Genomic DNA, 16,706 nt, shown 5'->3' with positions numbered 1-16,706 from the left:
CCCAAGACCTGCCCCTCAACCATCCAAGACCCCCCCCAGAGAAAAATTGATAAATTAAATAATTCCATTCCCCACCCCCAAGACCCACCCGCCCCCCCATGCACCAACAACCAACAAAATGAACAAAAGAGAAAAAAGACAAAGGAAAACAGAAAACAACAATGCAAAAAACAAAAGACATCAAGGACAACAAAAATCATAACAGCAAGGCCAACTGAATATGTTTGAGTGCATGTATGGCACTATTTACATGTGTGTGTGTCTGTGTATGTGCACATGTGTGCATTTGAATGAAAGTGTGTGTATATGCATGTGTACAAACACCTGCATGGCATCAGCCTCAGGCAATGTTCTGAAATATTCTTATTTTTTTGTCTTTTAAAATGCTAATAAATCCATTTATGGATATGGGAAAATCCACTCTGGACAAATGGCCTGCGGGACAAAAAGATACATTATTTATATCACTGCTACTTTAGCCATGTGTTATACTAAGTAAAAGAACAGCTAATAAAATGTATATACTTGGAAGGATTGTACAGAAACATACCTCAGTAGGGTAGAGTGCCAACACAATCAAATGGCACAGCCATTGGTGCCACGAGGTCTGAGTGTGTGGGAGGGAGCTGGCCAGGGAGTGGCCTAGGCATCTGAGTTGGAGCCGTTGTGATGGTCGAATCAGGGTGCATTTTGTAGAGCGTCTGCCCAATATACTTGCTGTTATTGTAAGAAGACTAACCAGGTGAAAGCTATGATTCCTTATTGATGTCACTTGTTAAATCTACTTCAATCAGTGTAGATGAAGGGGAGAAGACAGGTTAAAGGATTTTTAAGCCTTGAGATAATTGAGACATGGATTGTGTATGTGTGCCATTCAGAGGGTGAATGTGCAAGACAAAATATTTAAGTGCCTTTGATCGGGGTATGGTAGTAGGTGCCAGGCGCACCGGTTTGTGTAAAGAACTACAACGCTGCTGGATTTTTCATGTTCAACAGTTTCCCGTGTGTATCAAGAATGGTCCATCACTTAAAGGACATCCAGCCAACTTGACACAACTGTGGGAAGCATTGGAGTCAACATGGGCCAGCATCCCTGTGGAATGCTTTTAACACCTTGTAGAGTCCATGCCCAGATGAATTGAGGCTGTTCTGAGAGCAAAAGGGGGGTAGGTACAACTCAATATTAGGAAGGTCTTCCTAATGTTTGCTATACTCAGTGTATAACCATATCATAAAAATAACAATCAAAGTCTCGGGAGGAAGTGTAGTTCAGCCGATAAAGATGAGTCTTAAGGCCTGCTTTAAAAGCCCCAACAGTCTGAACAGCCCTGAGATTGTCAGGAAGGGAGTTCCAAAGGTGTGGGTCGTGGGAGGAAAAGGCACGGTCCTACATTGTTCGGCGCCGGGTCCTGGGTTCACGAAACAGTTTGGCATGCCTTGACCGTATGCGTGGAGGTTCATAGGGGGAGAGTAGATCTGACAGGTAGGTAGGTCCGATGCCATTTAGGGCTTTGAGGGACAGGTAGCCAATGAAGGTCAGCAAGGAAGTGGGTGATGTGGGCAGATGTTTGTGTTTGTGTCAGAATCCTTGCAGCATTGTAATTTATTAATTGAGTTTGCAAGTAGGCCCCTAAGTACTGCATTCCCATAATCATATTTATATCATACATACAGTATATTAGTAACATTCTCACAGTTCAAATACAAAGGTCATCCACTACTTTAAATGTACATTCATTAAAGTGAATACATTAGCCTTGGCCTCAGTTTTGAATACAGACAATCTGAGGAAGAATATAACAACAACGTAAATGAAGCCACAGAGAAAAAGATGAATCCACTAAAGTTTCTCTATAGAATGACTAAATAACATGTTCCTTACCAATTTGAGTCTCAGGCCCAGCCACTGGGCCGGCTGCCAGTTTGGCTCTGAGGGGCAATCTTTCTGCCTGTTTGTGTGACCTCACATCTCCTCTCAGACTCACATCAAACATCTCCAATCCAAAGTTAAATCTAGAATTGGCTTCCTATTTCGCAACAAAGCATCCTTCACTCATGCTGCCAAACATACCCTCGTAAAACTGACCATCCTACCGATCCTCGACTTCGGCGATGTCATTTACAAAATAGCCTCCAATACCCTACTCAATAAACTGGATGCAGTCTATCACAGTGCCATCCGTTTTGTCACCAAAGCCCCATATACTACCCACCACTGCGACCTGTACACTCTCGTTGGCTGGCCCTCGCTTCATACTCATTTACATTTTACATTTAAGTCATTTAGCAGACGCTCTTATCCAGAGCGACTTACAAATTGGTGCATTCACCTTATAATATCCAGTGGAACAACCACTTTACAATAGTGCATCTAAATCTTTTAAGGGGGGGGTTAGAAGGATTACTTTATCCTATCCCAGGTGTTCCTTGAAGAGGTGGGGTTTCAGGTGTCTCCGGAAGGTGGTGATTGACTCCGCTGTCCTGGCGTCGTGAGGGAGCTTGTTCCACCATTGGGGTGCCAAACCCACTGGCTCCTGGTCATCTACAAGACCCTGCTAGGTAAAGTCCCCCCTTATCTCCGCTCACTGGTCACCATAGCAGCACCCACCTGTAGCACGCGCTCCAGCAGATATATCTCTCCTTCCAGTTCTCTGCTGCCAATGACTTGAACGAACTACAAAAATCTCTGAAACTGGAAACACTCATCTCCCTCACTAGCTTTAAGCACCAGCTGCCAGAGCAGCTCACAGATCACTGCACCTGTACATAGCCCATCTATAATTTAGCCCAAACTACTACCTCTTCCCCTACTGTATTTATTTATTTTATTTATTTTGCTCCTTTGCACCCCATTATTTCTATTTCTACTTTGCACTTTCTTCTACTACAAATCTACCATTCCAGTGTTTTACTTGCTATATTGTATTTACTTTGCCACCATGGCCTTTTTTGCCTTTACCTCCCTTATCTCACCTCATTTGCTCACATTGTATATAGACTTATTTTTCTACTGTATTATTGACTGTATGTTTTGTTTTACTCCATGTGTAACTCTGTGTTGTTGTATGTGTCGAACTGCTTTGCTTTATCTTGGCCAGGTCACAATTGTAAATGAGAACTTGTTCTCAACTTGCCTACCTGGTTAAATAAAGGTGAAATACACACCATATCAACCACACACACACACACCATATCAACCACACACACACATACCATATCAACCACACACATACACACCATATCATCTACATACACACCATATCAACCACACACATACACACCATATCATCTACATACACACCATATCAACCACACACATACACACCATATCATCTACATACACATCATATCAACCACACACATACACACCATATCATCTACATACACACCATATCAACCACACACATACACACCATATCAACTACATACACATCATATCAACCACACACATACACACCATATCAACTACATACACATCATATCAACCACACACATACACACCATATCATCTACATACACATCATATCAACCACACACATACACACCATATCAACTACATACACATCATATCAACCACACACATACACACCATATCAACTACATACACATCATATCAACCACACACATACACACCATATCAACCACACACATACACACCATATCAACCACACACATACACACCATATCAACCACACACATACACACCATATCAACCACACACATACACACCATATCAACCACACACATACACACCATATCAACCACACACACACACACACCATATCAACTACATACATGCTGTAGCTCGCCCACACACTCACGGCTCTTCACCACGTGAGGATGGAGTGGGAGAGTTAGAGCTGAAATAGCTCCTGCAGTAGTCCTGCACACACACACCAACCACAGGTCAAGTTGTTTAGGATTCAAACCCTTTCAACCACCCATGCTGGAAAACCTGTACAGGTATGTATGGTCTTATGGTGTGGTCCTGTACGTGTGAGCCAAACCCTCTACTGTCTTTCAGGATTATTTCATCAGAAATTACATACATGAAAATAGACTTATTATGGATCCAAAAACTGTCTATTTGGTTTTATATTCTCTCTCTCTGTGTCTTTGTGTGTGTGTGGGCGTGCAGGCTCAATAAGCATGTCAGAGTGAGTCAGTGTGGGGAGGCAGTAGCAGTTCTGTCTCAAAGAGAGCGAGCAGACAGATAGAACAAGGCATTATGCAGCTAGTACTATATTATCCAGTTATACACTAGGTATGCAAGAGGACAGGGATACTACAAGGATAACCCTAAGACATTATTCAGCTAGTACAGTAGGACAGAAGAACTGACTAGACAGGACAAAGGAGACTGTTGATTGTAGACAGATATGCAGCTTGTTTCAGTGATGTAACTACCAGATCACTATCATCCAACCCTCTCAGTCTACTGACTAAAGAGGAGAGAAGAGGAGAGCAAGACAGGAGAGGAGAAAGACTAGAAGGCAGGTTAAAGAGGACTTCTGGCGCAGCAGGTTGGAGGTGTGTGTGTACTATGGCAGGGGCTCAGCCAGGGACACATGCTCTGAAGCTCAAACCGCTGACCGTCCCCGATACTCTGAAGAACGGCAGCCGCTTCATGAAATGGGACGATGTGAGTATCAGTGGGTGTGTGACGGTGTGTCTCTGTGTGTGTGTGTGTGTGTGTAGTTTGTGCTGATTTTAGCAGCGAGAAGTGTCAGACATTTAAGATAAAAATGTGCACACACTTGACGTTTGTGGTTGTGATTGCGCATGTAATGTTGGCTGCAAATATGTTTCAACGTAGTTGCTGCGTGTGTGTGTGTTTGCAAGAGTGTGTGTGTTTGCGAGAGTGTGTCTAAGTGTGTTGGTATGTTGAAGGTTTTAAGCACAGAGCATGGATACAGAGAAATGTGCTGGCATGTTGCTATGGTAACTGCCATGGTTTAAATCCCTCCTCAATTAGCCAAGATGTTCCACCACCTAAAAGAGAGAGTGTGTGTGTGTGTGTGTGTGTCAAATCAAATAAAAATGTATTGGTCACATACACGTGTTTAGCAGACGTTATTGCGGGTGTAGCGAAACGCATGTGCTTATATCTCCGACAGTGCAGCAATATCTAACAAGTAAAATCTAACAGTTTCACCTCACATACCCAAAATACAAGTAAATCTACGTAAGGAATGGATTAAGAATATATATACACTACCGTTCCAAAGTTTGGGGTCACTTACAAATGTCCTTGTTTTTGAAAGAAAAGCACATTTTTTGTCCATTAAAATAACATCAAATTAATCAGAAATACAGTGTAGACATTGTTAATGTTGTACATGACTATTGTAGCTGGAAACGGCTGATTTTTTTATGGAATATCTACATAGGCGTACAGAGGCCCATTATCAGCAACCATCACTCCTGTGTTCCAATGGTACATTGTGTTAGCTAATCCAAGTTGATCATTTTCAAAAGGCTAATTGATCATTAGAAATCCCTTTTGCAATTATGTTAGCACAGCTGAAAACTGTTGTACTGAGATAGAAGCTGTTTTTCAGTCTCTCGGTCCCAGCTTTGATGCACCTGTACTGACCTCGCCTTCTGGATGATAGCAGAGTGAACAGGCAGTGGCTCGGGTGGTTGATGTCCTTGATGATCTTCTTGGCCTCCTATAGCATCGGGTGCTGTAGGTGTCCAGGAGGGCGGGAAGTTTGCTGCCGGTAATGCATTGGGCAGACTGCATCACCCTCTGGAGAGCATTGCGGTTGTGGGCGGTGCAGTTGCCGTACCAGGCGGTGATACAGCCCGACAGGATGCTCTCAATTGTGCATCTGTTTGTGAGGGTTCACACACTGTCTATGTTGGTGGACCATTTCAGTTTGTAATCAAGCCTACTACTGTTGTGTCATCTGCAAACTTGATGATTGAGTTGGAGGCGTGCTTGGCCACGCAATCATGGGTGAACTGGGAGTACAGGAGGGGACTGAGCACGCAGCCTTGTGGGGCCCCAGTGTTGAGGATCAGCGAAGAGGAGGTGTTGTTTCGTGCCTTCATCACCTGGGGGCGGCCCGTCAGGAAGTCCAGGACCCAGTTGCACAAGGCGGGGTTCAGACCCAGGGCCTCGAGCTTGATGATAAGCTTGGAGGGTACTATGGTGTTGAATGCTGAGCTCTAGTCAATGAACAGCATTCTTACATAGGTATTCCTCTTGTCCAGATGGGACAGGGCAGTGTGCAGTGTGGTGGCGATTGCATCGTCTGTGGTTCTATTGGGGCGGTAAGCAAATTGAAGTGGGTCTAGGGTGGCAGGTAAGGTGGAGGTGATATGATCCTTGACTAGTCTATCAAAACACTTCATGATCACAGAGGTGAGTGCTACGAGGCGATAGTCATTTAGTTCAATTACCTTTGCTTTCTTAGGTACAGGGACAATGGTGGCCATCTTGAAGCATGTGGGGACAACAGCCTGGGATAGGGAGAGAGTGAATATATCTGTGAACACACCAGCCAGCTGGTCTGCGCATGCTCTGAGGACGCGGCTAGGGATACCATCTGGGCCGGCAGCCTTGCGAGGGTTAACACGCTTAAACGTCTTACTCAAGTCGGCCACGGAGAAGGAGAACCCACAGTCCTTGGTAGCGGGCCACGTCAGTGGCACTGTATTATCCTCAAAGCAAGCGAAGAAGGTGTTCAGCCTGTCCGGAAGCAAGACGTCGGTGTCCACGACGTGTCTGGTTTTCCTTTTATAATCCGTGATTGTCTGTAGACCCTGCCACATACGACTGGTGTCTGAGCCGTTGAACTGGGACTTAACTTTGTCCCTATACCGACGTTTAGCCTGTTTGATTGCTTTGCGGAGGGAATAACCACACTGTTTGTATTCTTCCATATTCCCAGTCTTCTTGCCCTGGTTAAATGCGAAGGTGTGCGCTTTCAGTTTTGCGCGAATGCTCCCATCTATCCACGGTTTCTGGTTAGGGTAGGTTTTAATAGTCACAGTGGGTACAACACCTCCTATACACTTCCTGATAAACTCAGTCACCGTATCGGTATGTGTGTCGATATTATTTTCTGAAGCTACTCTGAACATATCCCAGTCCGCGTGATCAAAACAATCTTGAAGCGTGGATTCCGATTGGTCAGACCAGCGTTGGAATAGTCCTCACCATGGGTGCTTCCTGTTTGAGTTTCTGCCTATAGGAGGGCAGGAGCAAGATGGAATCGTAGTCCGATTTGCTGAATGGAGGGTGGGGGAGGGCATTATATGCATTGTGCGTGGGTGTGCGTGTGTCGCTATATATTTCTTAGTAGAAAGGTCATTCGGGACCAGAGTGATTCATGCTTATGCAATGCCTTATTCAAACCCAACTCAGCTTCAAACACACACACACACACTGAAATCACAATACAATATATTCAAATGCACATTACATACGTTATCACAACCACCAACGTCAAGTGTGTGTGTGTGTGTGTCTAATATCTGTCTCCATGTGGTCAGGATCTCTCCACAGTGACTCCCATCACCCCGACTGTGGATCCACACGGATACTTTCTTCACTGGACCGATCAGAACAAGGTACACACATGCACATGCACACATACACAGACATAGACACACAGACATAGACACACAGATATAGACACACAGATATAGACACACAGAGGAGATGACACCATGCTATCTCTCACGTTGGGACTCCTACTGTGTATCCTGCTTCTTGCTGGGCTTAGTCACCCTGTGTGTGTGTGTGTTGATTAGCGCCTGTGTGTGTGTCCGTGTGTGTGTGTGTGTGTGTGTTAGAGTGAGTGATGAATATTATAACATCCCTCTCACTCCTTCTCTCGTCTTTACTCTCTCTCTCTCTCCTGTAGGAGACAGAGTTTTTAGACATCACCCATATAAAGGATGCCAGAACAGGGAAGAGCACCAAAACACCAAAGGTACTTAACCCCCAGGACATCCAAACCCTTCACCCAGGTGTGTCAAATCAAGCTCCTGTTGGTTTACATCATTACCTTTGATTCAGAGTCTGATTCAGCCAATTAACAATACAAATCAGTAACACTGATAAATGAAACACCAGGTGGCAATGATTTTTTTTTTGCCCTTGCTGACTGGAGACAACACCCATGGTCTAACCTTTGACCCTGACCTCTAACCTTCTGACCTGCTGTCCTTCCTAGGAGGCGAAGCTGCGTGAGCTGCTTGATGTGGGGAACCTGGTCGGTCGTATAGAGAATCGTCTGTTGACCATAGTTACAGGACCGGACATGGTCAACATTACATACCTCAACTTCATGGCCCTGCAAGTGGAAGAGGCCACGGTACACACACACACACACACACACACACACACACACACACACACACACACACACACACACACACACACACACACACACACACACACACACACACACACACACACACACACACACACACACACACACACACACACACACACAGAGACTGTTCCTTTCTCTCTTTGTGTTGTATAGGAGTGGGCTGAGGAGCTGTTCTCTCTGGCCTCCAACCTGCTGAGTCACAACATGAACAGAGAAACCAGTCTGGAGAAAGCGTGAGTCTATCAGGAAAATTCATTTTGGGGCTGAATCTGCAGTAGGTTAAACAGTGGTCCTCCCAGGGATATTTGTTATTGTTTTGGTTTTGTTCATGAAAGGAGGAAAGGAGCATCCAGCGTCATGGTAACATTTCTGTTCTATCATGCAATGAGGTGCAATGTTGTCCAAAGGAGAAACAACAGTGTTCGTTGTTTTAAGCAACGTCTTTGTTGTTGTAATATCGTAAACGGAAGTGTCAGTTTCACCGCTACGGATTCCAGCTTTAAAGGGAAACGTTGGTGTCAGCCTGATTGGTGATGGCGATGGAGATCACTGGAAATGTAGGCGTCACAGAGGAGTGTTTATTCTTCACTTTCTCGCTCCCTTTTTCCCAATCTTTCTCTAACAGGTACGTCACAGTGACCTTGCAGCCAAACTCAGAGGGGCGGATCCCAGTGAAGAAGTGAGTAAATCCCATTGGTTCCTCAATATTTTTAGGGGGTCGTCCTGAGCAAGGCGTTGTGCAGAATCACTGATCTATTTAAATCACCTTGTATCCTAAATAACCACTAATTATGGGATCAAGTTTTGTGAATCTGTGCAGCGCTCATAGAGATAGATAGAGGACTCATCTTTATATCTGTGCCATTATAGCGTCTGTGACAGCATGGGCAGCGCCAATGGAGGTATAACCCATAGGAATCCCGACCCAGTTAACTACTTTGACTACTTTAAAATGGTGGACGCATGGTGGAAGCCCTGAATGGCGCTGCCAATGCCAAAATGGCCTTTTGGCCACTAGAGGCCTCTATCATTCTCTATTGCAGCACTTTGCTCAGGGCCCATCCCTTCGGACACTGATCATCACTCCCATGTCTGCTGATTAACTTCCTGTGAATTCTGTAGGATGTGATTGATTGATATTGTGCATGTCCCGCTCCTTTTACCCAGCATCGTCCGCATGTTCTCAGCAGACAAAAAGAGAGTAGAGACGGCCTTGGAACACTGCAACTTACCCTTTGGACGGGTATACATTATAACTATGGAATATTACACAATATAACAAACTATACAATATTGAAACTGGTAGTACTGGTGGTATTTTAAGTGGTAGTTCTTTCCTCCCACATTCAAGCCAACTGTTAAAATCATCACTTCTTGAGACCTGACTCATCTCAGTGGTATTTGTGTTCCTCTGCAGAGCAACTCTATTCCCCTTGAGGACTTCACCCCTGACGTTTACAGATCTTTCCTCTCCCACCTATGTCCTCGGCCAGAACTCAGCTCAGTCTTCTCTCAGCAGTAAGTACTATCAGTACCTCCTGGCCTCAACTCTAAACCCTGACCCTTTCTCTCCCACATCTGTCCTCGACCAGAACTCAGCTCAGTCTTCTCTCAGCAGTAAGTACTATCAGTACCTCCTGGCCTCAACTCTAAACCCTGACCCTTTCTCTCCCACATCTGTCCTCGACCAGAACTCAGCTCAGTCTTCTCTCAGCAGTAAGTACTATCAGTACCTCCTGGCCTCAACTCTAAACCCTGACCCTTTCTCTCCCACATCTGTCCTCGACCAGAACTCAGCTCAGTCTTCTCTCAGCAGTAAGTACTATCAGTACCTCCTGGCCTCAACTCTAAACCCTGACCCTTTCTCTCCCACATCTGTCCTCGACCAGAACTCAGCTCAGTCTTCTCTCAGCAGTAAGTACTATCAGTACCTCCTGGCCTCAACTCTAAACCCTGACCCTTTCTCTCCCACATCTGTCCTCGACCAGAACTCAGCTCAGTCTTCTCTCAGCAGTAAGTACTATCAGTACCTCCTGGCCTCAACTCTAAACCCTGACCCTTTCTCTCCCACATCTGTCCTCGACCAGAACTCAGCTCAGTCTTCTCTCAGCAGTAAGTACTATCAGTACCTCCTGGCCTCAACTCTAAACCCTGACCCTTTCTCTCCCACATCTGTCCTCGACCAGAACTCAGCTCAGTCTTCTCTCAGCAGTAAGTACTATCAGTACCTCCTGGCCTCAACTCTAAACCCTGACCCTTTCTCTCCCACATCTGTCCTCGACCAGAACTCAGCTCAGTCTTCTCTCAGCAGTAAGTACTATCAGTACCTCCTGGCCTCAACTCTAAACCCTGAGCCTTTCTCTCCCACATCTGTCCTCGGCCAGAACTCAGCTCAGTCTTCTCTCAGCAGTATGTACAGTCACTAATTCCTGACTCTCTCTCACTCACTCTTTCTGCAGGGGTGCTAAGGGTGCCTACCTGTCGGTGGATCAAATGACAGAGTTTATTAACGAGAGGCAGAGAGATCCTCGTCTGAATGAGATTCTGTATCCTCCTCTCAGACCCTCTCAGATACAGACCCTGATGGAGAAATATGAACTCAACCAGAGCCTGCTCAAGCAAGGTGTGTGTGTTTTGTGTGCATGCATTTGTGCCTGGGTGTAAACTTGAGTGTGTGCATGATTGTATGAGTGTATATAACCCTCCTTTGTGTGTGTGTGTGTGTGTGTGTGTGTGTGTGTGTGTGTGTGTGTCCTGTAGGGCTGATCACATTGGAGGGATTCAGCAGATACCTGGTGTCTGATGAGAACGGAGTGATTCCTCCTGAGAAGCTAGACCAGTCTGAAGACATGACCTTCCCTCTGTCTCACTACTTCATCAACTCCTCACACAACACCTACCTCACAGGTACACAAACAAACGTGCACGCACGCACACACCTATAATTTGTTGACTCGCACACTATCGCACTTGGAAGCTGATGACAAATCTACTTCATCTGTGTGTATGTATATTTATAAATGTGGTGTGTGTGTGTGTTATCTGTGTTTATGCATATTTATAAATGTGTGTGTGTGTGTGTATCTGTGTGTATGCATATTTATAAATGTGGTGTGTGTGTATCTGTGTGTATGCATATTTATAAATGTGGTGTGTGTGTATCTGTAACGGGTGTCGTAATGATCAGACCAAAACGCAGCGGGAACGTGTATACTCATCTTCTTTTTAATGTGAAGAAGGAAAAACAAACAAATCACGTATACAAACGAACGACACTAACAGTCCTATCAGGTGCTCAGACACTAAACAGGAGACAACTACCCACAAATACCATAGAAAAAACACCCCTCCTAAATAAGACCTTCAATTAGAAGCAACGAGGAGCAGCTGCTTCCAATTGAAGGTCAAGCCCATAAACTAAACATAGACATAGAACGACTAGAACTAACATATAAATAAACTAACAAGAACATAGCCCCGGAACACTCTAAACAAACACCCCTCTTACATAATAACATAACCCAACAAACCCCGAACCACATAAAACAAACACCCCCTGCCACGTCCTGACCAAACTACAATAACAAATAACCCCTTTACTGGTCAGAACGTGACAGTGTATGTATATTTATAAATGTGTGTGTGTATCTGTGTGTATGTATATTTATAAGTGTGTGTGTGTGTGTGTGTGTGTGTGTGTACAGTGGGGGGGAAAAGTATTTGATCCCCTGCTGATTTTGTATGTTTGCCCACTTACAAAGAAATGATCAGTCTATAATTTTAATAGTAGGTTTATTTGAACAGTGAGAGACAGAATAACAAAAAAATCCAGAAAACGCATGTCAAAAATGTTATAAAATGATTTGCATTTTAATGAGGGAAATAAGTATTTGACCCCTCTGCAAAACAGGACTTAGTACTTGGTGGCAAAACCCTTGTTGGCAATCAGAGGTCAGACGTTTCTTGTAGTTGGCCACCAGGTTTGCACACAACTCAGGAGGGATTTTGTCCCACTCCTCTTTGCAGATCTTCTCCAAGTCATTAAGGTTTCGAGGCTGACGTTTGGCAACTCGAACCTTCAGCTCCCTCCACAGATTTTCTATGGGATTAAGGTCTGGAGACTGGCTAGGCCACTCCAGGACCTTAATGTGCTTCTTCTTGAGCCACTCCTTTGTTGTCTTGTGTTTTGGGTCATTGTCATGCTGGAATACCCATCCACGACCCATTTTCAATGCCCTGGCTGAGGGAAGGAGGTTCTCACCCAAGATTTGACGGTACATGGCCCAGTCCATCGTCCCTTTGATGCGGTGAAGTTGTCCTGTCCCCTTAGCATAATGTTTCCACCTCCATGTTTGACGGTGGAGATGGTGTTCTTGGTCATAGGCAGCATTCCTCCTCCTCCAAACACGGCGAGTTGAGTTGATGTCAAAGAGCTCCATTTTGGTCTCATCTGACCACAACACTTTCACCAGTTGTCCTCTGAGTCATTCAATGTTCATTGGTAGACTTCAGACGGGCCTGTATATGTATTCTTGAGCAGGGGGACCTTGCGGGCGCTGCAGGATTTCAGTCCTTCACGGCGTAGTGTGTTACCAATTGTTTTCTTGTTTTCCAATTGTTTTCTAAGATTCAGCTGACCTCTAAATAACCCCAACTATAACCCTGAACCCTAACTCAACTCCAGTATTAGTTTGTCGTGTTATTGATTACTTTCCTCTCAAGGGTCACGTTGCTCTATCTTAGCTTATTCCATTAAAGAATAGCTCCAGTTGAGTCTCATCAAAGCAGGTGACTGTACAAAGGCCCTACTCTACTCACCGTAATGTAATGTCATGTAAATGTCTTTAACCTGTCCTCTCAGATATAACAAGCAGCAGTTGAGTCGTATTTACCCTAAAGGCACGAGGGTTGACTCCTCCAACTACATGCCACAACTCTTCTGGAACGCTGGCTGCCAGCTGGTGGCACTCAACTTCCAAACTATAGGTGAGACATTTTGATTGTGTTGCCTTGGATGTGATCTAATAAAAGCAATTGTTCACAAACTATAGGTGAGGCAGCACTGATTACTTGACCTATAACCATTGACCTCTCTTAACCTCTGACCTCCCCCTGACCTCTCTCTCTTGCTCTCTCTCCCAGACCTGACTATGCAGTTGAACCTGGGCATGTATGAGTACAATGGGAAGAGCGGCTACAGACTGAAACCAGAGTTCATGAGAAGACCAGACAAACACTTTGACCCGTTCGCTGAGAGCACCGTGGACGGCATAGTGGCCAACACTGTCAAGGTACGAGTTACAAAATACCATAACACAACACACTGTGGTTAACTAATTAACCAGTTAGTTTAGACTAAACCAGAGTTATGAAATGAGCTTCTCTCCTACAGATAATCTCAGGCCAGTTTCTGAGCGACAAGAAGGTAGGTGTATACATAGAGCTGGACATGTTTGGTCTTCCTGTGGACACCAGGAGAAAAGCCCTGAAGACCAAGACGTCCCAGAGCAACGCTATCAACCCAGTCTGGGACGAAGAGCCAATTATTTTCAAGAAGGTGAGAAACAGTGACCGACTGGGTTTGAAACCAGGTCTCCTGCATACCATAAAATGGGACTGTGTTGGCCCTCTGAGCTAAAGCCTAGGGAAATCTTCAGGTCTCAACAAGCTGTATAACCATAGAACGCAAGTGTATAATATTGAAGTGTAACAGTATAACTGCGTAAAACTGTATTTTTTTAACTGTATAATTGTGTATAATGTTAAAGTATATCCATGTATGACTGTGTATAATTGTGTTGTTGCAGGTGGTTCTCCCCACGTTGGCCTCTCTGAGAATCGCTGCGTTTGAGGAAGAAGGAAAGTTCATAGGTCACCGTATTATCCCTGTGCCAGCCATACGGCCCGGTAAACATTCTATTTACCTGTAAACAGTAAACACTGCCTCTGTAATGAGTTTGTCATCTCTTTCTCTGTAGTCCCCATTGTCCTCAGGTTATTAATTGTGTTTTATCTATCTCAGGTTATCGCTACATCGGCCTGAGGAATGAGAAGAACCAGTCTCTGATTCTGCCTGCTGTGTTTGTCTACATTGAAGTGAAGGACTATGTCCCAGACACCTTTGCAGGTAGGTCTGGTATACGACAATGTCTATTAGACCTGGAGGTCTCTATGTAAGCTTAGTACCAGTGTAGAGTTCAGTTTGTCCACATGGTATCAAGGCTAATCCCTAGTGTGTGTGTGTGTGTGTGTGCGTGTGTGTGTGTGTGCGTGTGTGTGCATGCAGATGTAATCGAGGCGCTGTCTAACCCCATCCGGTATGTGAATCTCCTGGAGCAGCGGTCCCAACAGCTGGCTGCTCTCACTCTGGAGGAAGGGGAGGAGGAGACCAGCAAAGAGGTTTGTGGTCAAACTAGGGTTTTTGGTTGAAAATTATGGACAGTAAAAACAATGTAAGTATTTAGAAGTACTGTTACATTGCTAATGTTGTTGTGTTATTGTATTAAAGGTTGAGGCTAATGCTGATCAACCCGGGCTTGCTGAGCCAAAAGCCAACCTACGATCTGCTCCTTTGGAGAATGGTCACAGCCCCATCACAGCCCCAAGACATGGTGCAGAGCGTTCTGATAGGTCAGAGAGAGAAAGGGGGGAGGGGTTGTGTGTGTGTGTGTGTGTGTGGTGGTGTGTTGTCAGTATAAGATGGTGTGCAGTCTGTGTTCCACTGTGTGGTCTCTGCCTGTTCAGATATGGAGGCGGCCACACTAGAGGAGCTCAGGCAACACAAGCTGATCGTGCGGGAGCAGAAGAGACACTACAGGGAGATGAAGGATGTGGTGAAGAGACACCAGAAGAAGACTTTGGAGATGGTGAAGGAACAGACAACCAAGTACAACCAGGCTCAGAACCAACACACACGCAGACACAACGCTCTCCTGAAGACTAAACAACATGGTAAGACAAGGTAGGTAGGGTGGAGGGTAGGCAGATCTGAGTGTGTATGTGTGTTGTCCCTAACCCCTGACTCATGTCGTGTGTGTTAGAAGTTTGTCACCCGGAGGGAAGGCTGAACTGAAGCAGTTTGATGAGGATGGAGAGAACAACAACAGCAACAGCTACTGGAGCTGAGACAGGAACAATACTACAGCGAGAAATACCTCAAACGAGAACACATCAAACAGGTCTCACACACACACACACACACACACACACAGAGATTATATATTACATAATTGTACATTCCAATACTGTATATCGCCACTATTGCAGATGAGTGAGAAACTGACTACGGTGACTGAGGAAAGCCAGAACAACCAGATGAAGAAATGAAAAGACATCTGTGACAAGTGAGTTTGATATGACTGTGAGACATCAGTTTAACAGAGATGTGAAGTTAGTGTACTATAGAGATATAATTGGATAGAATTCTATCAAATATATAATTTGTGATGCTTCACCTTTGCAGAGAAAAGAAAGACCTGAAAAAGAAAATGGACAAAAGGAGAACAGAGAAAATCAAAGAAGCTATGACAAAACCCTAAAACTTCAATCATTAAACCCTCTCCCTGCTGAGGTAGGGTACCATCCCCCGCCTCAGCCTGGCCCCATTGTCCAGTGGCAGAGGTCACTTCACACACCTCTGTGTCAGGGTACGACCAGGCTTCCAGGGAGCTCATTCAATCAGGGAACCTGGTCAGCCAATCACAGACCCTATCTGGTAGGGTAACAGCCCCCCCTTCTATCAGTACCTCAGTCTCTCACTGCAGCTCCAGGGATTAACAACAAGTTGACTAACCTGGCTGCTCCAACATTCAAGGACTCACCTATGGTCCTCACTCCTTGGCTGCTTATTCTGTGGACATTCCATCACTAGTGTTAGTGCACTGATGACCATAAAACCACTCACTATACACTCCAACTAGTTTTCTCCTCTGTAAAGTCATGTGTGCCTGTCCTGGGTGTGAAATAAAGTGTGAATTGTATCCCTGTCTCCTGCTGGTCATTATCAGTCCTCTTACCGGGACTCTGGGACAGTTGAATCTATACTAAACCGGCACATCTTTCGGAAACCACGACCAACAGGTGGTGCTCTTTTTCATGGATAGCACAGTTCACACCGCATGCCATGCCCCTGACCAGGCATGCCGGGGCGAAGAGGAGGACCGGAGACTCCAGTGCATAGGGAAGAAGCTCCAGCAATGAGAACTCTGTTTGTGTGTGTGACAGAAAGAGAGGCTGGATTTCTGTATGTATGACTTTATTTATTATTCTGTTGTTAGGGGGAAGTTGGAGATCAACAAATCATATGTGAATGAAGTGGTACAGAACATCAAAAGGGTAAGGATGGAAGGATTGGGG

At 45.0% G+C, this 16,706-nt stretch overlaps 1 protein-coding gene across 1 annotated transcript; it reads left to right on the top strand.

The window, feature by feature from the left end:
- The first annotated feature begins 4,146 nt into the window (after positions 1-4,146).
- Positions 4,147-16,330, top strand: LOC106610916 (1-phosphatidylinositol 4,5-bisphosphate phosphodiesterase beta-1). The gene is made up of 20 exons (XM_045724303.1): positions 4,147-4,642; positions 7,504-7,581; positions 7,878-7,946; positions 8,190-8,330; positions 8,505-8,584; positions 8,977-9,030; positions 9,769-10,674; positions 10,811-10,974; positions 11,112-11,258; positions 13,197-13,337; positions 13,494-13,642; positions 13,744-13,908; positions 14,159-14,258; positions 14,374-14,478; positions 14,638-14,750; positions 14,860-14,981; positions 15,096-15,312; positions 15,392-15,529; positions 15,618-15,694; positions 15,814-16,330. Exons 1-17 carry the CDS (start codon positions 4,544-4,546, stop codon positions 15,292-15,294), a joined length of 2,832 nt encoding a protein of 943 aa, XP_045580259.1. The 5' UTR covers positions 4,147-4,543; the 3' UTR covers positions 15,295-15,312; positions 15,392-15,529; positions 15,618-15,694; positions 15,814-16,330.
- Positions 16,331-16,706: the final 376 nt, after the last annotated feature.

The sequence above is a fragment of the Salmo salar genome, chromosome ssa09 (genome assembly GCF_905237065.1).
Source record: "Salmo salar chromosome ssa09, Ssal_v3.1, whole genome shotgun sequence".
Classification (NCBI taxonomy): domain Eukaryota; kingdom Metazoa; phylum Chordata; class Actinopteri; order Salmoniformes; family Salmonidae; genus Salmo; species Salmo salar.
This window is presented reverse-complemented; position numbering and strand designations above follow the sequence as displayed.